This window comes from Theropithecus gelada, chromosome 6, assembly GCF_003255815.1.
Source record: "Theropithecus gelada isolate Dixy chromosome 6, Tgel_1.0, whole genome shotgun sequence".
In the NCBI taxonomy this organism is placed as follows: Eukaryota; Metazoa; Chordata; class Mammalia; order Primates; family Cercopithecidae; genus Theropithecus; species Theropithecus gelada.
In genome coordinates this window covers 124,176,246-124,202,046 of record NC_037673.1, presented here as the reverse complement: position 1 = coordinate 124,202,046, position 25,801 = coordinate 124,176,246, and the positions used below count along the sequence as shown (strand labels likewise).

General features: G+C 38.2%; 1 protein-coding gene across 1 annotated transcript in view; it reads right to left on the bottom strand.

The window, feature by feature from the left end:
* Positions 1-25,801, bottom strand: part of CCDC192 (coiled-coil domain containing 192) — a 243,202-nt gene that overhangs the window by 196,006 nt on the left and 21,395 nt on the right. The window contains exon 3 of the mRNA XM_025387503.1: positions 9,828-9,935. Within this exon, the coding sequence (XP_025243288.1) occupies positions 9,828-9,935 (108 nt within the window). The remainder of the gene's footprint in view (positions 1-9,827; positions 9,936-25,801) is intronic.

Genomic DNA, 25,801 nt, shown 5'->3' with positions numbered 1-25,801 from the left:
GACTGCTTGTGATTTTGTGGCATTAAAGTACACTTCAAAATAGTTCTGAAAACAAAAACTCATTCACAAAACTCATGATTTCAGATTGGCATGTCAAGCATAATTTCTGAGCATTTGCAGAAATGAATACTCCTACCAAGGGCACATTGTTTATTTCAAATAAACTTGACATCAAAAGATCCACTGTTGCATATAAACAATGAAAAAAAAAAAACAGAACATTTTTTGGACAATCTCAGTATGCATCAGATTACTTTTAGCTACTCAATACACAAATTCAGTATCTAAAAATTTGCGGGTATCTTTGTTCCTTCTATTCCTAAACATAAAGAAAAGATAGACTGGACACTAAGATGTACTAAGAGAGAAATAATGGGAGTTTTGTTAGGGCCTTAGGCATAAAATGATCCATAATTTCTTACTGATTAGAGTTAAACATAGCATATTATATTTTTTTTTGTGGGGCGTTGTTCGTTTCTAGTCCAAGCTTTATAACAATACACATAAATATACCTGAAGAATTTAGGATAAATATTAGCAAAATGGTTAAAACTCTCAAGAGAAAGTAAACTGTTAAAATCCTCCTGTTTCTTTGAAAATACCATCTTGAAGAGAAAACCTGAGTCCCAAGAACCTTGATCTAACCTAGAGCAATAATTTGGCCTTACCTTTTATTGTTTAATATCAAAAACAACAGGAATAACACACACACCCCAACACACACACACATGCACATACACATACACACAGATCTACAGTCACCAGCTTCTCAAGGACAAGGGCCCACAAGGTTATTCTCAGGAACCAGACTTCCCAATGGGATTTAAGGTCAAGCGTAGTCCCACAGATACCCTTTAGCATGGCCCAGCAAAGTACTTAACACCGTCTGAAGCGCTATGTATTTTCAATGTTTATTTGTTTTCTGTCTGTGTCCTCCAGTAGAATGTCAGCTCCATGAGTCAGGGATCTTATTAATCTTGTTTACTGCTGTATTCCCACTTCTAGATATAGTACCTGGCATATAGTGAATCCTCAATAAACACTTGTTATATGAACAAATGAGTGCTGGCCAACAAAAACAAATGAACAAAAAAAAACAAAGAAAGAAATTAAACTTGGCTTGATCTTGACTTTGAACAGCGTACAAAGCCACAAATGCCCCAAATTAGGTTCTTGCAATAAGCCAGAATGGGCCTGACGGGGAGCACTACGTTGGGGAGCAAGTCAGAATAGATACAAGTCTTTTTCAGAATGGAATGCTTCTTTTGCATTTTTGCCCCCTCTTGAATTTCCTTTAACTTTCTTGTTCATTCTGACAACATACACATAATATTTTCTTTCTTCAAATGCAGATTACAGGTAATTTATGCCCACCTCTTACATTCCAGAAGTCTCGTCATACAACTCCAACAAGGAGAGGTATCTTAGAGTTCAGCTCTTGCCATCTTCTGCTAATTTGAGACTTGGTCTTCTGTCTTGCTGAGATTATCTCTGTGAACTATAACACGGGGCTCTTGGAGCAATATTATTTTGTCATTCTTCCTACATCTTTTCTTTTTTCTTTTCTTTCTTTCTTTTTTTCTTTTTCTTTTTCTTTTTTTTTTTTTTTTGAGATGGAATCTCACTCTGTTGCCCAGGCTGGAGTACTTGGCACTATCTCCACTCACTGCAAGCTCCGCATCCCAGGTTCACGTCATTTTCCTGTCTCAGCCTCCCAGGTAGCTGGGACTACAGGTGCCCACCACCACGCCCGGCTAATTTTTTGTACTTTTTAGTGGAGACGGCGTTTCACCATGTTAGCCATGCAGCTGGAGAACACAGGACAAGGGCAAAAAAGAAACTCAGCCTGAAGGTCTGGGTTAGCATCTGGTACTGAAGCTAGATGGGAACTTGTTATAAATGCAAAGTTTTGAAACTTACCTCAGATCTATGAATCATAAACTCTAGAGATAAGGCCCAGCAATCTGTTTAACAGGCTCTTGAGGTGCCAGTTTGAAAACCTAGGCAAATTCTTCTTGTTCGATGTTGCTGTGTAAGAAATGTCTGTTAAGTGTCTTTGGTCTATGACCACATGTTAAGAATAGGGGCTTTGAATTTTAAAAATACTTTGGTTCTAATTCTAGATTAACGATTTGTATTAGTCTCTTCTAATGCTGCTAAAAAAGTCATACGCAAGACTGGGTAATTTATAAAGGAAACAGATTTCATGGACTCACAGTTCCACATGGCTGGAGAGGACTCAATCACGGCAAAAGGCAAAGGAAAAGCAAAGGCACGTCTTCCATGGCAGCAGGCAAGAGAACTTATGCAGGGGAACTCCCAGTAGTAAAACCATTAGATCTTGTGAAACTTATTCAATACCAGGAGAACAGTATGGGGAAAAACGTTCCTATTATTCAATTATCTCCACCTGGCCCTGCCCTTGACACGTGGGGATTATTACAATTCAAAGTGAGATTTGGGTGGGGACACAATCAATCCATATCACAATTTATTGACTATATGACCTTTAGCAAATGAAAATGATTTTTATTCTCATTGTCCTCAATAGCAAATTGGGTTATTGTGTAGCTAAAATGAAATGTTTATAAATCTCAACACAACACGTGGAAAACTGTACATGCTTAATAAATGTTAGTTCTTCCACTCTCTATCATTTATAATGCATTGCCCCAGGGATCTGGTCCTAGGCATGTATTTCTGCAGGATGCAAGATTAGACACCCTCTTCCACCTCCTTTTATGTCTCCATTATTGGTTCAATTATTCTTTAAGATGAGAAAGAACCTAAGGCAGAGACATCCCAGAGGAAAAAAATAAAGAGAAAGAAATTTTCTTTGCATATAACTTAACTGTTCAGGTCAGCCATAGAGTGAGGATACAAGAATGCCCTGTTCCTAGTTTTATTTTGGGCCTTAATAGGCCTTAATAAATGTCTCTCTCATCAGGTCAGGGGAAAAAATGCCCAAACAGGATCTAGCATGAGGTATTAAGAAGAAGAAAACAGTTTGAAAAGAGCCTCTACCAGAGGAACATGAATTCTGCTAAAATAGAAGCAAGAACAAACATCAAATTTATGTGAAGCTTGGGTGAAAGAATAGTGAAATAATTGATGCTTTACAAAAAGTTTATATACACAATGCCCCAAAGAAATTGGCAGTTTATTTGTAGATAATTTGTTTTAAAAAGTAATGAGACCATGTTGAAGAAGCAGCTTGTGGCAGCAGACCATTTACATCAATTTTTGAGGAAAAATGTATCTCATTTATGTCCTAATTGAAAAGGACAAAAATTAATAAGAGAAACAATAACCAACACCATAGCTATCTCAATTGGTTCAGCATACACCATTCTGACTGAAAAATTAAACTTGAGCAAACTTTCTGCTTGATGGGAATGGGTGCCAAAACTGTTGTGCCAAGATCAGCTGAAGACAAAAGTTGATCTTTCAATGGAAATTTAAACAAGTGGGATCAAGATCCTGAAGCATTTCTTCAAAGAATTGTAATAGGAGATGGAACATGGCTGTACCAGCACAATCCTGAAGACAAAGCACAATCAAAGCAACGGCTACCAAGAAGGGGAAGTGGTCCAGTCAAAGCAAAAGTCTGGTCAAGAGCAGAGGTCATGGCAAGAGTTTTTAAAAATTCTCAAAGTATTCTACTTGTTGACTTTCTGTAGGGACAAAGAATGATAGCATCTGCTTATTATGACAGTGTTTTATGAAAGTTAGCCAAACTTTAGAAGAAAAACACCCAGGAAGGCTTCAGGAGAGTCCTTCTCCACCATGACAATGCTTCTGCTCATTCCTCTCATCAAAAAGGGCAACTTTGCAAGAGTTTCCACAGGAAATCATTAGGCATCTTCCTTACAGTACTGATTTGGCTGCTTCTGCCTTATTTTTGTTTCCTAGTCTTAAAAAAAACCTTTAAAGGGCACTCATTTCTCTTTAGTTAATGATGTAAAGAAAACACTGTATTTAGATGGTTAAATCCCCAGGACCCTTAGTTCTTCAAAGTGGACTAAAGGGCTGGTATCATCACTTCAAAAGTATCTTGAACTTGATGAAGCTCATGTTGAAAAATAAAATTTATGCTTTTTATTTTTATTGTTTAATTCCATTTTTCCATGAACTTTAAAAAGTCTTCTCATATGTGACTATATTTTGCTAGGTATGGTACCCAGAAGATATATGAAATGAATTCTGACTACATAATTCTTACTGGATTCACCTCCTGACACCCTCCCTGCCCAGCTTGCCAAGGAAAACAGCTCCCAGTCTGTACAAAATCAGATAATGGGCAGAAACAGACAAAAGTTCCAAGAGATGAAGCAGAAAGGAAAGACAAGGTTAAAGAACTAAAATCCCTTTACCAGATGAAGAGATGAGAAAGAGTAGAAGAGAAACTGGATAGTAGAAAAGCCAGCCAAGTTAGGACAAAGGGAGCTTGGGTAGGGGGGCAGTGTGTGTGTGTATGTGAGAGAGAAAGACTTTTGTGGTAAGTTGGGATTCGTTAATTTATGTGGCTCAAGGCATAAAGAGAACTACACAGTTCTATTATGACCACTGGTAGGAGTGAAAATAAACAGATATTTTTGAGAACCTACTGTCTTAGTTCATTTGGGCTGCTATAACAAAATACCATGAACTGGCTAGCATATAAACAATGGGAATTTCTTTCTTTCTTAAAATTCTAGAGGCTGAGCAGTCCAAGATCAAGGCACCAACAGATCTGGTGTCTTATGAGGATCTGCTTCCTGGTTCACAGATGGCAGCTTCTTACTCTGTCCTCACATGGTGGAAGGGGTGAGGAAGTTCCCTTGAGCCTCTTTTATAAGGACACTAGTCCCATTCCTGAGTCAGTGCTCTCAAGAACTTACCATCTACCAAAGATCCCACCACCACATACTATCATATTGAGGATTAGGTTTCAACATATGAATTTGTTCTTTTTGATGGGGGGACAGAAACATTCAGCCATAATACCTACAAAGGGACAGAAGGACCAATACCTATCCTATTTAATCCTTGCTGCCCTATTGACAGCCCTATGAAACTAACATGTTTACACCCTCCTAGATAAGACAACTGTAGCTGGGGAGACAAAGAGAATTGCCCAAGGCCATAAAGCTAGCAAATAGTGGAACAGGAACAAAGCCTGGGCTCTCCCTGATCTGATACCTGGAGCTGGGAACCAGAAGCCATCAATAAATTAGAGAGACTCTGGGCTAACACTGCTGCCAAAGGGAATGTTGCCTCATAAACTCTACATTGGCGTGCATCTGGATTCAGGCTTCATTGCAAAAGTATGGGTTTTCTTGACACTTTCTTTTGTCTCAACACAAAAGCTGTATGGTCTATTTGCTTGTGTATGGTTATAAACAGCAGTCCACCAGAGTCCTTTTCATTGTCCTCCTATATTCACTGGTGATAGAAGCCAGCACACATGAAAAGCCTTTTTTTTATGGGCTTCTCTAGAAACCCTTTACTTCTCATCTTTCTTTCACATTCCTAACAGCTTTTCTCCCTTTCTTATTCACCCTTTTTCTTTATCTATTACCCAACATCCAGGAATTTAGTTTTCCTCCCACCTGATCTTAACCTATGGGAAATATAATAAAGTATTTTCTTAAGCCAGACTTGGTAATATGTTGAGTGATTTATCGTTATAATCCAGGTTAGAAATTGGGGCCTAATGACACTTTCTGACTCTACTTTGGCTGAATTGCTGCAGTCAGTTATTTCTCAAAGTCTTGACTAACCCAGATGATAAGTCTTAATTGCAAATTATTCTAATTTCATGTTTCTTTTATTTTGACATTAGTGACTTGACTGCAGAGAAATAAAGAATAATTGTAAGCTAAAGTGAAGCCCAACAAAGAATTCTATTGACTGTGTGACCTCATCGGAGGAAGTGGCCACAACCTTCTTGTTTGTTGCCTATTTCTATTTTTTTCTTTGTAACAGTGGACCTTGCTGAAGGAGTCCTTAGAAATGTCCAGTTTGCATAAACCGAGGCCCAGGATCAACAGATGATTAATGTAGGTAACAACCCTAGGCACCTATACTTTCCATTCTGAGTTAATTCTATGTTCTCAGAGGCAAAGCTAAGAGATAAGGTCTTGAATAACAGTGAGATTAACCATTTTCTCAAAGGCAGGACCCATTGTTTGATAATACTGCAAGCTTCCACTGCTTCCTTCTAGCACAAATCTTGGTTCTTCTTGTTTCTTCCACACTCCTCACCTCATTCTACTCCACTGGGACAGCCCATAATTTGGGTTACCAGTAAAGGCAAGGTAGCATTCCCAACATCCTTGTGACAAATCCTAAATTAACGACATTTAGAAGAAGCCTTAACATGTATAGCAGGCAAAAATATTCCTTCAACACACACACACACACACACACACACACACACACACACACGGATTGAGAGAGTGTGTGTGTATGCGTGTGTGTGTAATCATTGTCTTTAACACTAAAGGCAATCTTTCTGTAATCCCTTAGTGGCACGACCTGGTAAGGAAGACAGTGGCACCCAGTGGACAAATGTTTGATTGTTTGAGACAGGTGTTCCATTCTGAAATATTCCCAAGAACTTTCTTAGGAAATATCAGGTTCTTCCCTTTCCCTATCCTCTCATCCATGTTTTTAATGTTGACTTAAATTTTAAAATAGGGGACAGAGGACTGTTCTTAAAGTTTTTATCTTTTCAAGGAAAAGACTAGACTCAAACACTGGAGAAAGCAAAAATTTTAGGATTAAATCCTGTGACAACAGTGTTGATTGACTCCTCTCAACAGTAACAATGAAGACAGCCAAATCTCATAAAATGCTCAAGTTAATTAAAAATATAATATCGAAAATGCCTGCAATGTGCTTTACATATCATACTCTCCCTTTCCTCAAACCATGGTCAACTTCCAATTAAACTCACTTGGTTATGCAAATTTGGCAACTTCAAGAAAAACGCTTTAGTACAATTAACACATACAGATCCTGCAACTTAATGCTATTGTGCAGTTTATCTTGGAGTCATATAAACACCTATTTTCATTCTTCATATCTTCCAATTTTTCTATTGTCTGTGAGCTACTTGGATAGAGAAGCTCTGACTTATATGTCTTTCCTGCAAAACACCTAACCAGCATCTTACTTATGGTAGGTACAAAAAGGTTGTGAAATCCAGTTTCCATTTTATATATTTAATCTGCTATATTACTGAAAAAATGAATACATCTAATTGTTTGGTATTATACAAAGAGATCATCCAGCAAAGAATCTTAAATATTAGGAGCTATCTGTGAAACCGCCTTTGTAAATTATAACTGAGGAAATTATGACAGTGAAAGAAATAAGACCTAACCGACTCTATCTTGCTTCTAACCCTTAAGCTGTCCTTGTTCATTCCTAGGCATAGGCCGAACTATCTGTGGGAAGGAATTCAGTTCATGGTTTGACTCTGAAACAAAATTGATAACAGCCTTTTCCCAAAGACCCTGCTCTTGCCTGAGGTCCAATCTGCCCCTGCAGAACTACCAAATTAGCTACAAAATTAGAAATTACAATTGAGGGGTCATGCAGCCTGTGGCTCTGAGAGTCTGAACCTCCCCAAATTGCTCCTGGGGATAACATCACTATTGTACAGTTTAAGATCAGTGCTTCAGATATTTTGCAGACCCTGCACTTGATGGATCAGCTGACACCACCCAGCCCAACCAGTTCTGCCATCACACCCAGGAACAGAAGACATTAAGAAAACCTAACTTCCACCCACTATGATTCCCTCTCCAACCTGACCAACCAGCACTCCCCACTTTCCGGGTGCCTCCCCGTCAAATTATCTTTAGAAGCTCTGATCCCTGAATGCTCAGGGAGACTGATTTGAGTAATAATAAAACCCCGGTCTCCTGCACAGCCAACTCTGTGGCTCTGTGATTTCCTCTTTCTCCACTGTAATTTCCCTGTCTTGATAAATCGATTCTGTCTAGGCAGCGGGCAAGGTGAACCCACTGGGTGGTTACATCTGCATTGGATAAAATAGAAATATTTCATTAAGAACTAAAGGAATGGGTACTTGTTTTTTTCTTTGAGACGGAGTCTCGCTCTGTTGCCCAGGCTGGAGTGCAGTGGCGCGATCTCAGCTCACTGGAAGTTCCGCCTCCCAGGTTTATGCCATTCTCCTGCCTCAGCACCTGCCACCATGCCCTGCTAATTTTTTTGTATTTTTAGTAGAAACGGGGTTTTCACCATGTTAGCCAGGATGGTCTTGATCTCCTGACCTCGTGATCCACCCGCCTCGGCCTCCCAAAGTGCAGGAATCGGTACTTTTATGAGTGAATTGAATCTTACTGATTCAAACGAGAAATCATTAAAAGTCATTTGCTTACCAAAAAAATCCCATATACCTTCTTAGTGTAACCTAATCCCAGCAGGGGTGCCCCTTTTTAGTTATCCACTGAAAAATCCTTCCCAATTTGGAGACTCTGAAATTCTTAGGTTATTTTGTTGTTTTTGTTGTTTTGTTTGTTTGTTTTGCTTTGAAATGGTACCTCATGTTTATCATTATATTCTTGGTAATTCTTAATTTTGCCACAGTTCGAGGCTTGTTTCTGTTTGTTTTAGAAAAAAAAAAAAAAAAACAGTTGGCAGGCTAGAGCTATGGCTTGAGGCTGAGATGGAAACTTTTCCAAAAGGGTAGCACATTTTTATTAGCTGACACAACTCCCCTGTGACCCCTTGCATCAATCGCATTTAGTCAGTAAACAATGAATACATGCCAAAGTAAGGGATGCACCTTTTTTGGTAAGCTGAAAAAGAAATGAAGGGCATTTGTGTGTGTATCACTAAATTATATATTAATTATACTTTTTCTCATAACACAAGGCACCTTTCCTCCTTAGTTTCCGCTAAAATTCTGATGCAATTAGCTTTTACTGTACAGAGAGACTGCCTTTATTAAAAGTACCTTAAAATTATTTTTTTCCAAAGTATCTAAAATATACTTTTATCTAAATATATCAATCCAGGAGAAATTAATGAACATTTCTAACATTGCAGGGCCTCCTCCATCCTTTTCCCTTCACTGACTGTCACCAAAAGAGAGCACTGGGGGACCCAGACTCCAAGCAGTTTGTCCTCTGGGGCCAAGTCTCTCTGACCGGGGGAAAGGCAACAATAGTTGCACTATTTGCAAAGTATAATCTTATTGGGAAATGTTCCAGCCCTGGTCTGAGCTTTACTGATACTAGTAAAGCTGGTTTACTGCCTCTGAAATCATGGACCTGCTGTACATGCAAAGCACTCTAAGGTGTCCAGGCCACCTGGTGCAGGCCAGGCTCCACTTATCATCTGCTGCTTTGCTTCTGTAAGTTTCAAAAACCTAAGAGAGATGTCAATATTTGAAAAACTCTCTTCTAAGTACTGTTTCCTAAAAATAAAATTACTTCTGCATGACTCCAATAGGCTTTATTTTATCTTTGAGCTTATCTATTTATAATGCAAATATGCTTTGCTTATTCAGGAAAACCATTTAGTTAAAGAAGGTTTGCCTAACTCATGGCCTGTGGTGAATGAAAGTCAAATAAAATATAAAGATGAAAAAAGTTTTAAAGACTGAAAAGTTCCATACAGACTAAAGTAGGCACTGTTATGTCTAAAATGAATGGAATGTTGTGTGCGTGTGTGTGTGTGCATAACTGCAATGTGTATGTGTGTGTGTGTGTGTATCAGTAGAGGCAGAGGTTAAAACATGTGTTTACATTCACACTTGCCATGCTGCACACTGGGGAACATTTGTTTCCAGTTCCCATAACAGGTGTTACCTGTTCAGATAAAGCTTTAGCCTTTTCTTCTGCTTCTTTCAGACAAGTCTCCAATGACTCAAGTTGGGCCAAGGTAAACGCCATCTGTCCAGTATCCAGGGACACTTTCTTTAAAAAAAAAAAATCAATTATTACTTTTTGACAGGGATCGTTTGAGCACATCTCAAACAATCTTATGGACTAATGATAGGCTTGATAAACTCACACAAATCCTCCCCTTTTCTTAATAAGGAAATAAAATGGCAAAATGTTTTAACAATAGTTTTATTTAAAACATAGAATGTAAAAAGAGTAAAAAATAAATGATGACAATGAACAGCTTTAGAAAGTTAGATTAAATAACTGTCATTGGAATTTGATTACTTTGAAACTTTTATTCTTCAAAAGGTTAGGTTTAAAATTTCACATTCCTGATGGAAGATGTCACCTAGAATGCCTATGTTTTTAACATTCACCTAAGAGTAGGAACGGAGTCAAGTGAACTCAGAGAAACCCTGTTTCCTCTCATCTTCACCTTCTCAGCACATGTCATTAAAGCAAAGATACCACATGTTTTAGAATCAGATCATTCTTCCCCAGAGCCTGGCTAATATGACTCAAATTAGCAGATGTGTAGACTCTGCCTCTCAAAATTTTTCTTTTTCTTTATCTTTTTCTTTTTCTTTTTCCAGGCAGAGTTTCACTCTTGTTGCCCAGGCCGAGTGCAAGGGCACGATCTTGGCTCACTGCAACCTCCACCTCCTGGGTTCAAGCGATTCTCCTGTCTCGGCCTCTGAAGATTACAGGCACGTGCCACCACGTCCAGCTAATTTTTATATTTTTAGTAGAGATGTGGTTTCACCATGTTGGCCAGGCTAGTCTTGAACTCCTGACCTCGTGATCTGCCCACCTCCACCTCCCAAAGTGCTGGGATTACAGGTGTGAGCCACTGTGCCCAGACTCAAAATGTTTCTAAAGTTACTTTTCCTCAGCTACAAGCTGAAGAGTACACAAAATTGGTATGAAAACACCAGGTACAGGCCCTTGTGAGGCTAGAGCACTTCCTTGCTACTCTTTTGCTATTGTAATACTTAATAATTACAAAGCAATACAAAAAGTTGGGAAACCTTGTACATGCTAGGATGATGACCTTCCTATAGTTTCTCTGGGTGCATCCTGTTTTCTTGAGAATACTCCTGCTGCAGCTGTTTCCAATTAACCCCATAAAGAACGAACTGCATTCCTACATATCTTAAAGGTCTAACTTCTGTTTTATTTTTTTCCCTGTGGCTTATGAGACCACCGATTTTACATGTGTGCATTTCCTGACGATACGATAGAGCCATCTGGTGGTAAATGGAACCAGGCATAAAAATACAGCATTCATTCAGTTTCTGTACTTGTTCATACCATACATCGAACCTTGAGTCTCTGCCACTGGCCTCTGATATAAACAGAATTCTATGAGACGAGAGGCAAAAAAATATTTCTACTTCACCAACAGCCTGGCTCAACAGTCAAGTTCTGCCACTACAGGGGCATACTCACCCTCAAAAGTTTGCCTTTAGGGGAGGAACATCTTAGGCTGGAATGGTGATACTATGAAGTGAACCAATTGTCCTCGGATCCCTGATGGTTCCAGTAATTTCAAAAATGGGTTCAAAAATTCTCAAAAAAAAAGCCTTTAAACAAAATTCTTGTGCATTTACACTTAGAGATGAATACAGGCTGTAAGACATTATATGCAGAAATGGGGAATTGTCATGAGGCCAAACTATTTTTAAAAGATGGGGAATCCCTGATCTAGACTTCTATTTCCAGGGAAAATTTTCTTGTTGAACGGTTGATCTCAAGAGGAACTTTTTAAAATTTGTGTGAGTAGACTCAGCAAGATCATCTAATCCATTTCTCCAGGGCTTCTTCAAACACCCAAAATTTCCCCAGCCGAGAACAACAAACATTTCCATAAGACAAAAGCATTATAAGTCAAAGCCAAATGAAACAGGCATAACTGAAAACTGTTATTAAATAACACAGGACTTTTTGTACAGACAAATTTAGGGAATTGTCATGTGTTTTAGGACAGGGAAAGACCTGAGCAAACCATGGAGAATGCAAAGTCAGTCTTTTACACCCCCACTCCAGCTGTAGTGAGCACGCCCTGCTCTCTGACCCGCCTTTCAGCTTCTGCCACGCTCTTAAGGGAAAAAGCTTACACAAAAGCAGGCACTTTTTAAATAGGAGGTAACTCCATTAACAGAACAAAGGCAAACAAAAATGAAGTCAAGAACAATTTCAAAAATAAGTAAACACACGAAGATAGAGGTTTGGGAGGTGGATATGTGGTTTCAAAGACTAAAGAAGTTAGATGCACTCAGTCGTTGTCCCAGTTTTGCAAGGTACAATGGCAGAAGGGCAGAAAGATAGGACTTCCATTATTAATTTCATTTTACTTCCAGGTACATGTGGACACATGCAATTTGTATTAATAATGAAAATGAATATTCTCAGTGGTTAAAGTAGTTGCAAGTGAATTATATTAATCAACAGTCTATGACATCAAAATGATGAAAATATAGGCAATATACAGGTGTTTGGGAATTGAACCTGTGTATGGATTTCCAAATGGTAAATTCCAACAATTTAATAATAATCCCCATTGTGAATTTCTACTTTTTGTCTTAAAATTGTCTACCTAAATATAAAGTTATTATCTAAATACAGATACCTAATGCAGCCAAGATGATCAATCGAAGATGATACTAAATAACACTAAAAATTCAATAAACTCTTTGATTACAGTAAAGACACCTGACTATTATTATGCATGGATGTTGAGGTTGATAGTTTACTAATTGAACAAATTTTATATGACATCGTAAGAGTAGACTTTGTTCTGGTTGCAAAGGTTTCTCATATGATAATTTAAAGGAAAATTTACATATTATTTTCTAATTTTATATTTCTTGATTTCTTAATCTATTCCAGTACCTTCTCATTATCCTCTACCTTGCTGTTAGGGCTTTATTTCTCTGTCCTAAAATGACAGCTATACAAACCCTTTGACCCTTAAGGACTGGCTCAAGGTTTCTGATTGATCCAACTTCATGTACCATATCTAGAAATGTTCGTGTCTGCAGAAGCCAGACAGGACTTTGCTGAACAGTAAGTAGGAGCCTGATAAATAATTGTTGATTGATTAAAGGCTCGGCAGTCAATGAAGGTGGTTGTACCAGAACGAGCAGTCCTTCATGCTGAGAGGCTATAACAGTGGCTTCTTTGAGCAATACTTTTCATGCATCTGACCTGGGACATTGACAGGGATCAGAGCCACAGAGAAGTTCTGCTTGCCATGGTCAGGGGCCAGACTGTGCAGATGAGGACAAGAATGTGGTCATGAGGCTGAGTGATGGTAGGGTTGTTGTAAGAACTGAATGAGGTAAAGCAGATAAGTGCTTTGACAGATGAAGTGCTCAATACATGTTAATAATTCCATTATCCCAATTCCTTTAAAGAGAATAATTTCGTATTAAGACTCTCTAGCTTATTTTAAAACCCAAGTAAAAGAAAATACCCACGGGGACACTTTCATAACAGCAAGTGATCAAACAGCAGTGGGAAATTCAGTCAAGTTTGTAATTAAGAACAGTTAATGTATTAAATATGTGCACGTACATTTATTTAAGAGAAAGAGTTTTAAATAAAAGTGTGGTTATGGCAAATTTCACCTTTGTGGAAGAGCATTTTGACATAGGTCAGTTTTGGAGAATTCAGCGTCTCTAAAATCTGAAGCTACTAATATGTCAGGGTTCTAGCAGCAGCCCCTGCTCAGTGGTACAGTAACTTCCTTCCAGATGAACACATTTTACAATATCCTGTTTGATATCTATTCATTACTGCTGCCCATTCCTCTCTCCTTCTGCTTGACAGGCACCTCTCACCCTATTCTTCCTTACCCTTCTGCAACCTACTCATTTTCTCATGCAGAGTCAAGTCTTTCCCCAGCTGATCATCTTCTCCCCCACCCACCACCCATGCCTCATCCCCTCACCCTGGGCACATTTATTTCATCTCTCCCCACTGCCCTTTCATGATCAGAATTCACGTCACAGTGATAATTGCATCACTCTCATGTTCTTTTGTGTTTAGCGTTTGCAGCAGTTTCTTACACTAAATTGCCCATTTCTACTTAGGCAAATATTTAAAAACTCAATTTTCCTGGTTCTAATCCATTCCGATGAAAACAGTATTCCTCTGTGTTTGGGTTTGCCTCAATAGTCACCTAAGAAGATATTTAAATTCAAAATGTGAACAAATTACAACTAGTTATCGAAATGCTCATCAATATGGCTGAGCAGGATGTGGCTCTGGGAGGATGGTGGCCTGGATTGAGCATAGCCTAAGGAGCACCCTGCTTGTAATCTGGAAGGTATGGTCTATATCTGACTTGATTCTAAGTGATCATGTGACTTCGAGCCAGCTGCTTCATTTGTCTGCGTCTCAACATTTTTGTCTTTAAATGAAGAATGTACTGATAAAGCCCAGGAGGAAATAGATGGCTACTCCAGTGCAGAAACTGAGGAGAATTAGACGAAGGGACGATTTAGAAGGTGTGGGTAAGATTAAAGGAACCAACAAGGGTTGGTGAGACATTCCCTGGAAGTACAGGTGCCCTTTGCCTTACCTTGACCTGAAGAGGTAGGGGAAGAGCAAAACTGATAGGTCTAGAAAGAAAGCTTGAGGAGAGGAACACAGCCACGGCCAACTATGTCTAGGCAGTTGTGGTGGTTGGAGAGAAGTAGGGAGGGGAAACGAACCAGCGGAGTCAATAGCCTGACCTTAACTCCTCTCATCCCCTGTTCTCCTGTCTGTGTCTTTCTCCGGCTGAACTCAACAAGCCAGAGGTCAAGAGAACCCGAATAAATGTCCAGAAAGATTAGCGTTCCCTGAAAAGATGAGTTGGAAAGGGTGGAGAGTGGATAGGGAGGAGGAAACAAAGAAACCTCAGCCCAAAGGGGTTTAATTATAATAGTGGTTCCCAAATACCACCCCATAGATCAGTGTTGGTTTGTGATAACATTTGTGCCAGCCAGTAACAAAAGGACAAGGCAAACTTTTAAAGAGAACATTGTGAATTTTTCATGAAGCCAAATTGATTCCTCTTTAAAGACTGTCATTTATTCTGAGATTATAATCATTCTACTGTCTTTGGTGTTAAGAGGATATTTCTTTAACAAATGATGGCAGTATATGGAAATTATTGTGTTTTAGTGTCTTGAAAAAAAATTGAAAAGTTGGCAATCATATGAGAACTAACCTTAATTATTTTGGGTGTGAAAATTCTTACTGGCTTATGAAATCTAAGTATAGAGACCTCCTATCTAAATGATCCCTGTTAAATTGTGAATTGAATGTTTTATCAGGTGGCCTTTCCAGATCTAGAGTCCCTGAATCACCCTGGACCTCGTTCAAGATGCATCTATATTCTATATCAACTTATCTGCCTTAGCAAGGTTCCAGGATATTATTTTTTAAAGAAATAAACACATTCCTAAAGGTCAACCTTTCACCCTGTGAAAGATTTAACTACTTGTCCATTTCTATAGCCTCACTGATAGACTAAAAGAAAAAGATATTGGAAAGAAATTGTTGACTCAGATTTTAATTTATAAAAAGGTTGTTGGCATGGAAGTTAAAGAGAAATGACCACGTGACGTTTGATAGCTTCATAAATAACTTTAAATAATGGCTAACCCAAAACTCTTAACATGCCAGCTCTTATTCCAGTTCAGCTCAAAGCAATTCAATTCAAGTTCAAAAAATATTTATTGAAGGCTCACTATTTGCCAGGCACTATACTAGGCAACGGGGAAATAAGGAGTAACAAAGCAGACGTGATTAATATGCTCACCAGGAGTCTCAGCCTAGAATTTCTCTCCAATACAGAAATCTTGGAATTGGGTTTATGTAAAAATGAAAAGAATGTCACAAGTTTGGTGGTTAATTTAACATTTTTATACTCACTCATAATATACTGCTTTATGCTTTAGGGCTTTGTTCCTTCCTCCTTGATGAAGATTCTGGTTAGAATCTGATAGAAGGTGGTAAGAGGCAGTTCTAATCTGTTTTCAAATATTCCAGGTCTATCTCTAGTACTATTGCTTTATAGGCTCTTAGAGACCTTGTATAAACAGCATCAGAGGAGAAAAAGGACCTTGCAAAAGATGGATATCTTCCATGGTTTAAATTAAAGTTAATAGCAAAATAGGATCTGGGCTAGAGGAGTCCTGAATTCGAGTTCATATTATATTACATATGTTACAGAATCTGTTCTGTGACCTAAAATAGCCCTCTATCATTTGATTTATGAGCAACACAGACTCCTTTGAGTACCTGATAACATCTGTGAATTCTCTTATCAAAAAAAGTATGTGCACAGCTTGCACACACATACAGTAAGCACAAGTGCACATAATTTTGTATATGCTTTCAGGGTGTTTAAGCACCCTTCTCAATGTCATTCATGTAGCCCACATTAAGCAATCCTTGTTTAGAGGGAATGTCACATGTTAGCAACCTTTAATTTTTATTCAAAAATAAATTGCAGGCTGGGTGTGCTGGCTCAAGACTGCAATCCCTGTATTTTGGGAGGCTAAGATGGACAGGTATCTCGAGCCCAGGAGTTCAAGATCAGCCTGGGCAACATGGTGAGACCTCGTCTTTGCAAAAATTAAAAATAATTAGCAGGTGGTGGTGGTGCGTGCCTGCAGTCCCAGCTACTTGGGAAGCTGAGGCTGAAGGATTGCTTGAGCCTGGGAGGCGGAGGCTGCAGTGAGCCGAGATTATGCCACTGCACTCCAGCTTGGATGATAGAGCAATAACCTGTCTCAACAACAATAACAACAACAAAATTTTTTTAAAAACTATTTGTTTTTAAATAAAATTTTCAGTTAAGTGGGATATCGTTTGCCATTTGTAAAGATGGTACTTTTTTGTGTGAGAGGATTATTTATTTTCTCACTCATCATGCGTAAGTTTAGATTTTGAGTACTTTGGCATGTTGGCCAATTATGTTTTCATTCTCCAACTGAATTTTAGTGTTTCAGGAAATGCACATGCCTGTAGGACTTTCACGTCAGCTCATGAGTAAAGTGATAGAATTGATGACATTTCATTGCCCAAGTTGATTGTGGCTTTTCAAAGTTAGTTTTGTTATATAAATTTTGCTATACTGTGTAAAATCAACAGCAAATGTTTTATGATTGACAGTGTTCAGACTGGAGGTAACTTTTTTCTACTAAAGAGTTTTAGATTCTAAATAGGTGAATTTTTAAAAAAATTAAAAAATCAATTACAATGATAAGAACTTCAATATTCCAACAATGCTATTTCCAAAACCTAGCAAGGAAATCCTTCATTGAACTTGAAGTTTCATAGAAACCGTTTTCATGAGAAATCCTTTCATTTCCTCCCAGACTGGCATTTGCAGACTCCCTTCTTTACCAAGATCCGAAGGAGAAATGTGTTATGCATCCTTTCATAACAGATAAAAGTTTAGCAACTATTTCCATAGTGCTTTCCAATATGATAAGGCACAGAAGACAGATGGAAAGGCTCATTGTGCTGTGAATTTCCACTTCTTTTAAGGTCTTGCAGTCAAAATGCTTCTAAGAGGCATGGCAAAAATATTGGAGAAGAAAGCATAGTACAGCCAACTGTAGCTACTCAGTGGGCCTTAGTTTTCCCATCTGTGAAATGAGAAGACCATTGTACATCATTCAACTTGACCTCTGCACGGGCCATTTGGCGAGCTGTTTTGACTGCCCAGTGTCTTTCTCTCTTTGGAGAATTTCCCATCCCCATATACCCTGTCTTCCAAAGTTAAAAGCCGGGAGCTCCTTCCCAAGCGTTCTTCACAGCCAAGGTATAGTCATGTGACTTAGACTCCACCAAGTCAGACACACCAGCATGAAACTTCAATGTGGATGAGACTGAAATGAAAAAGGTGCCAAACAGCGTGGAATCTGGCTTGGTGGACGGGGTCATTCTGTTTTCAGGGACTACAGTGACAGAAGACTTAGAAGTAATATCTCAGATTCAGGGAAAATGACAGGTTATAGGTCTGGTGGCAGCAGTAACAGGTTTGTCCTCAGAATCTGCAAGGTAATTGGGTGTAGCTCCAAGGTTGATTCTCTGGCTCTCCTAAAGAACCTCTGAAATATCTAATATTTTCTAATAATTCTTTCCCCCCGAATGTGAACTAGTACGGGTTCTGTTGATTTCAAATATGAATCTGAGTGATGCAAAGTCCTTGACATAATTATACTTATTGTTTGTGTGACTTTAAGTAAGTAATTTAATTATTCTGAGCCCCCATTTCCTCATCTATAAAAATGGAGGAGATGATAACTCCAGGGTTTGCTGTGATTATTACATGGGGTAATTCAGAAACTTACTTAGTATAATGACTGGTCCACAGTAGCAAGTAAAAAGAAAATTCTCTCTTCAAGCTGTAGATTTTATGTTCCTATGGTGTAGCTTCTGGGAGTTCCCAGCCTAGGAGAGAGTCTGGGAGTTGACTGTAAGGACCAGAAACTCTTGGCTTTATGTGAATATACCTCCTAGCCTGGTTACCCCTTGTTAGAAAAGGCACATCGTTATGCATAAACTAAGAGCAAAAATTCAAAAATGCAAGTGGGTAGGTCACAATCTTGTATCCTCCCCTGCCAGCAAAGGATAATTTTTACTTGGTCTGCTCCATTTCTTCTCTTCCTTGACCTTCTTTTTAAAAAATTATTTTATTTTAAGTTCCAGGGTACATGTGTGGGATGTGCAGGTTTGTTGCACAGGTAAACGTGTGCCATGATGATTTGCTGCATCTATCAACCTATCACCTAGGTATTAAGCCCCACATGCATTAATTATTTACCCTGATGCTCTCCTTCCTCCCGCCACCCTCACCCTGACAGGCCCCAGTGTGTGTTATTGCCCTCCCTGTGTTCCTGTGTTCTCATCATTTGGCTCCCACTTATAAGTGAGAACATGTGGTGTTTGGTTTTCTGTTCCTGCATTAGTTTGCTGAAGATAATGGCTAGCAGCTCCATCCACATCCCTGCAAAGGACATGATCTCATTCCTTTTTATGACTGTATAGTACTCCATGGTATATATGTACCACATTTTCTTTATCCAGTCTATCATTGATGGACATTTGGGTTGATTCCATGTCTTTGCTATTGTGAATAGTGCTGCAATGAACATATGCATGCATGTATCTGTATAATAGAATGATTTATATTCCTCTGGGTATATACCTAATAATGGGGTTGCTGGGTCAAATGGTATTTCTTGTTCTGTGTCTTTGAGGAATCACCACACTGTCTTCCACAATGGTTGAACTAATTTACATTCCTACGAACAGTGTAAAAGTGTTTTTCTCCATAGCATTGCCGGCATCTGTTTTTTCTTGACTTTTTAATAATTGCCATTCTGACTGGTGTGAGATGGTATCTCATTGTGGTTTTGATTTGCATTTCTCTAATGACCAGTGATGTTGAGCTATTTTCCATATGTTTGTTGGCCACATAAATGTCTTCTTTTAAGAAATGTCTGTTTATGTCTTTTGCTCACTTTTTAATGGGGTTGTTTTTCTTTTTCTTCTACATTTCTTTAAGTTCCTTGTAGATTCTGGATATTAGAACTTTGTCAGATGAATAGATTGCAAAAATTTTCTCCCATTCTGTAGGTTGTCTGTTCACTCTAATGATAGTTTCTTTTGGTATGCATAAGCTCTTTAGTTTAATTAGGTCCCATTTGTCAATTTTTTATTTTTGTTGCAATTGCTTTTGACATTTTAGTCATTAAATCTTTGCCACAGCCTATGTCCTGAATGGTATTGCCTAGATTTTCTGTTTGGGATGTTATAGTTTTGGGTTTTACATTTAAGTCTTTAATCCATCTTGAGTTAACTTTTGTATACGGTATAAGGAAGGCATCCAGTTTCAATTTTCTGCATATGGCTAGCCAGTTCTCCAGCACCATTTATTAAACAGGGAATCCTTTCCTCATTGCTTATTTTTGTCAGGTTTGTCAAAGATCTGATGGTTGTAGTCTTATTTCTGAGTTCTCTATTCTGTTCCATTGGTCTATGTGTCTGTTTTTGTACCAGAACCATGCTGTTTTGGTCACTGTAAGCTTGTAGTATAGTTTAAAATTGGGTAGCATAATGCCTCCAGTTTTGCTCTGTTTTCTTAGAATTGTCTTGGCTATACAGGCTCTTTTTTTGGTTCCGTATGAATTCTAAAGTAGTTTTTGCTAGTTCTGTGAAAAATGTCAGTGGTATTTGAATAGGAGTAGCATTGAATCTATAAATTATAAATTTATGATATTGATTCTTTCTATCTGTGAGCATGGAATGTTTTTCCATTTGTGCCCTCTCTGATTTCCCTGAGCAGTGGTTTGTAGTTCTCTTTGAAGAGGTCCTTCACTTCCCTTGTTAGCTGTATTCCTAGGTATTTTATTCCATTTCTAGCAATTGTGAACAGGAGTTCATTCATGATTTGGCTCTCTGCTTGTATATCATTGGTGTATAGGAATGCTTGTGATTTTTGCTTATTTATTTTGTATCCTGAGATTTTGCTAAAGTTGCTTATCAGCTTAAGAAGCTTTGAGGCTGAGATGATGGAATTTTCTAGATATACGATCATGTCATCTGCAAATAGAGATAGCTTGGCTTCCTCCCTTCCTATTTGAATACCCTTTATTCCTTTTTCTTGCCTGATTGCTCTGGCCAAAACTTCCAATACTATGTTGAATAGGAGTAGTGAGAGAGGGCATCCTTATCTTGACCTGTTTTCAAGGGAATGCTTCTAGCTTTTGCCCATTCAGTATGATACTGGCTGTGGATTTGTCATAAATGGCTCTTATTATTTTGAGGTATGTTCCATCAGTACCTAGTTTATTGAGAGTTTTTAACATAAAGTGATGTTGAAATTTATTGAAGGCCTTTTCTGCATCTATTGAGGTAATCATGCAGTTTTTGTCTTTAGTTCTGTTTATGTAATGAATTACATTATTGATTTGCATATGTTGAACCGGCCTTCATTCTGGGGATGAAGCTGACTTGATCATAGTGGATAAGCTTTTTGATGTGCTGCTGGATTTGGTTTGCCAGTATTTTACTGAGGATTTTTGCATCGATATTCATCAGGGATATTGGCCTGAAGTTTTTTTTTGTTGTATCTCTGCCAGATTTTGGTGTCAGAATGATGTTAGCCTCATAAAATGAGATAGGGAGGAGTTTCTCCTTTTAAATTGTTTGGAATAGTTTCAGAATAAATGGCACCAGCACCTCTTTATACCTCTGGTAGAATTCAGCTATAAAACTCTCTAGTGCTAGGCTTCTTTTGGTTGGTAGACCATTTATTACTGCCTCAATTTTAGAACTTGTAATTGGTCTATTCAGATATCAACTTCTTATTGGTTCAGTCTTGGGAGGATGTATGTGTCCAATAATTTATCCATTTCTTCTACATTTTCTAGTTTATTTGCATAGAGGTGTTTATAGTATTCTCTGATGGTTGTTTGTATTTCTGTGGGGTCAGTGGTAATATCTCCTTTATCATTTTTATGGTGTCTATTTGATTCCTCTCTCTTTTCTTCTTTATTAGTCTAGCTATTGGTCTATCTATTTTATTAATTTTTTCATAAAAGCAGCTCCCAGATTAATCAATTTTTGGAAAGGTTTTTTGTGTCTCTATCTTCTTCAGTTCCACTCTGATTTTGGTTATTTCTTGTCTTTTGCTAGCTTTGGGGTTTATTTGCTCTTGGTTCTCTAGTTCTTTTAGTTGTGATATTAGGATGTCGATTTGAGATCTTTCTAATCTTTTTTGATGTGGGCATTTAGTGCTGTAGATTTCCCTCTTAACACGCTGTAGCTGCATCCCAAAGATTCTGGTACATTGTTTCTTTGTTATCATTGGTTTCAAAGAACTTCTTGATTTCTGACTTAATTTTATTATTTACCCAGGAGTCATTCAGGAGCAGGTAGTTCAATTTTCATGTAGTTGTGTGGTTTTGAGTGAGTTTCCTAATCTTGAATTCTAATTTGATTGTGCTGTGGTCTGGGAGACTGTTTGTTATGATTTCAGTTCATTGACATTTGCTGAGGAGTGTTTTACTTTCAATTATGCGATTGATTTTAGAGTAAGTGCCATGTGGCACTGAGAAGAATGTATATTCTGTTATTTTGACATGGAGAGTTCTGTAGATATATATCAGGTCCACTGGATCCAGAGCTGAGTTCAAGTCCTAAATATCTTTGTCAATGCTCTGTTGCTATGATCTGTGATCTGTCTAATATTGACAGTGGAGTCTTAAAGTCTCCCATTATTATTGTGTGGGAGTCTAAGTCTCTTTGAAGGTATATATGAACTTGCTTTATGAATCTAGTTGCTTCTGCATTGGGTGCATATATATTTAGGATAGTTAGCTCTTCTTGTTGAATTAAACCCTTTACCATTATGTAATGCCCTTTTTGTCTTTTTCAATCTTTGTTGGCTTAAGGTCTGTTTTGTCAGAAACTAGGATTGCAGCCAGTTTCAGTGGCTCACACCTGTAATCCCAACACTTTGGGAGGCTGAGGCAGGCTGATAACCTGAGGTCAGGAGTTTGAGACTAGTCTGACCAACATGGTGAAACCCTGTCTCTACTAAAACTACAAAAATTAGCCAGGTGTGGTGGCATGTGCCTATAGTCCCAGCTACTCGGGAGGCTGAGTCAGGAGAATTGCTTGAACTCAGAAGGTAGAGACTGCAGTGAGCCGAGATCATGCCAGTGCACTCCAGCCTGGGTGACAGAGCCAGACTCCACCTCCAAAAAAACAGAAAAAAAAAGAAACTAGGATTGCAATTTGTGTTTTTTCCTACTTTCCATCTGCTTAGTAAGTTTTTCTCCATCCTTTTATTTTGAGTCTATGTGTGTCTTTGCACATGAGATAGTTCTCTTGAATACAGCACACTGATGGGTCTTGACTCTTTATTCAGCTTGTCATTCTGTGTCTTTTACTTGGGGCACTTAGCCCATTTACATTTAAGGTTAATATTGTTATGTGTGAATTTGATCCTGTAATCATTATGCTAGCTGGTTATTTTGCAGACTTGTTGATGTAGTTGCTTCATAGTGTCATTGGTCTTTGTACTTCAGTGTGTTTTTGTAGTGGCTGGTAATGGGTTTTCCTTTCCATAGTTAGTGTTTCCTTCAGGAGCTCCTGCAAAGCCTGATTTGTAGTGACAAATTCTCAGCATTTGCTTGTCTGAAAAGGATTTTATTTCTCCTTTGCTTATGAAGTTTAGTTTGGCTGGATATAAAATTCTAGTTTGGAAATTCTTTTCTTTAAGAATGTTGAGTATTGTCACCCCAATCTTTTCTGGCTTGTAAGGTTTTCACTGAGAGATCAGAGGAGCTGGCAACCACTGTTGTAGGGTCTTACCCAGTAAGGAGGCATGGGATCAAAGACTTGCTTAATGAAGCACTCTGGCAGCCCCTTGGTGGAGGGGGTGCACTGTGTGGGAGGAATCCCACTCATCCAGACTGCCTGGATTCCTCAGAGCCAGCAAGGGGAAAGACTAAGTCTGCTGATCCCCTTACCCCGGGAGATCAGAGTTCTGTCCGTAAACCCCTGGCCAGAATGGCTGAAATTCCCACAAGGAGGCCCTGACCAGTGAGGAAGGATGGGTCCAGGTCTGGCCTCAAGAGGGAGTCTGGTCATGATCTGCCACAGCCGCTGTGCTGTGCTGTGGGGAATTCCTCCTGGGCCCAAACCGCCCAGTCTCGCCTGCACCCACAGGAGAAAATAGCAGACTGGAGCTGCAGTGATGGCTGCTGTCCCTCCTCTGGGTGACCTTCTTGTTAGACAGGCTCTTTGGGGCTTTTGAGATGAAGAGAGTGTGGACTGGGACTAACAGAGAAAGTTTTTCAAAGACTTTTTGAGGAGAAAACTTGGGAAAAGTCCTATGAGATGAAAGCTTACAGAGAAGAAAAGGGGGACTAAAAAGTAAATGTGTCCCTGAAGTTTTCCCCCACATGCTGTTTAATTAATGCGATTTAACCCTCCATATACCATCGAAGTTCATTGGACTCAATTATAGTTTTGTTTCTTTTTTTGAGCAGTTCTATCTGTAAAAGTTGATATTTTGTGAAGTTTATTATTTCTTAATAGTCTTACAAAGAACAAACATAACATATATTTATTTTAAAATAAAATTTATTCTATCTTGCAGTTATCACACAAGTCCATTGAGCCTTCTATAAAGCTAAGATATATTGTGGGATCTTAGTGATCTTTTTCTAACATTTTAAACATTTTGCTATTTTGTTATACTAGGATTTTTTTTTTCTTATTCATCAATTGTTTTCGACTATGACTTAAGAAAAAGACTGAAGAGAAAAACAAAAAATAATGGAACCTACTAGAAAGACAAATACAATAGTGAAATTAATAATCATCTTTGAATTTTATACTGTGTTGCCGAAAGTATTACATCATCTTTCAAGATGGTGCAGAAGACGGGACACCATGTGTATAGTATGTTTTTAGCTTTCATTGAACACAGTTGAGAATACTGATTTTTTCTTTTTCCATCTATAATGACCAAACAGAAGAAAACTGACAGAGGGAGATATTTCACAATTCTTAGACAAATCAGAAGATGAATATAAAGAGCTACAGCAAGCTCTCTGGACCAGCACTGTCCCATAGGGTAGCCACTAACTACATGTGACATTCAGGTACTGAAAATTTGGTTAGTTTGACTTAAGATGTGTTTTAAGTATAAAATACATACTGATTTTTTGAAGCTTTAGTACAATAAATGGGAATGTCAGATATCTTATTAAATTTTTATATCAATTATATGTTGAAATGATAATACTTTGAATATGTGAGATTAAATAAAATGTATTATTAAAATTTAATTTCACCTGGTTACTTTAAAATTTTCTATTTTACTACTAGAAACTTCTAAATTATATATATAACATGAAATATACTTCTGTTGGACAGTGCTACTTTACACACTAATGTCGATGATGGAATCAATCATGTAAGTGAAATAGACTATGAATCTTTAGATCATGATTTCCTACAAACTTTAATAAATTTCCTCAAATTCATGAATCAATGAGTAAACAACCTGTCTCTATGGAAAATAAAGAAAATAGGGTACTCTCATACAGGACAGACTGTATCACACCATATTTTGCAACAAGAATTTGGACTTTCCTTTTTTGCTAATTGAATATATGACAATATTCTTTTATCTTTTATAATGTTTGTGTGCCAAATTTTTTATTTGATATAAAAAGTTTTGCTATGTTTAACTTTTATTACAACTTCTAATCAGTTTTTCTATTATGCCTTTATCCTTCTGTAAATTATTTGAAAAATGACTTTAAAAATACAAAAATTTAGATGGATTTCTTTAGTTGAGATGGTGAATGATGATGACTATTTTCGTAGCATACACAAGGGTAAGTACTAGAATATTTGAAACTTACCTTGCAGGTACTAGACTTTCATTTTTTGGTGGGGGGAGAGACAGAGTCTCACTCTGTCACCAGGGTGGAGTGCAGTGGCATTATCTCAGCTCACTGCAACCTCTGCCTCCCAGGTTTAAGCAATTCTGCTGCCTCAGCCTCCCACGTAGCTGGGACTATAGGCGCGTGCCACCACACCCAGCTAATTTTTGTATTTTTAATAGAGACGGGGTTTTCCCATGTTGGCCAGGATGATCTTGATCTCTTGATCTCATGATCCACCCTTCTCAGCCTCCGAAAGTGCTGGGATTACAGGCGTGAGCCACCGTGCCCGGCCTAGACTTTTTTTTTAAAACCACAAATCAGTTCCAACCATTTAGTACATTTAGATTTCAGCATTACGTGATGAGTGGTAACAAAGCAAGTACTATGGAAGTCTTCTTTCTAGATTTTCAATAACAT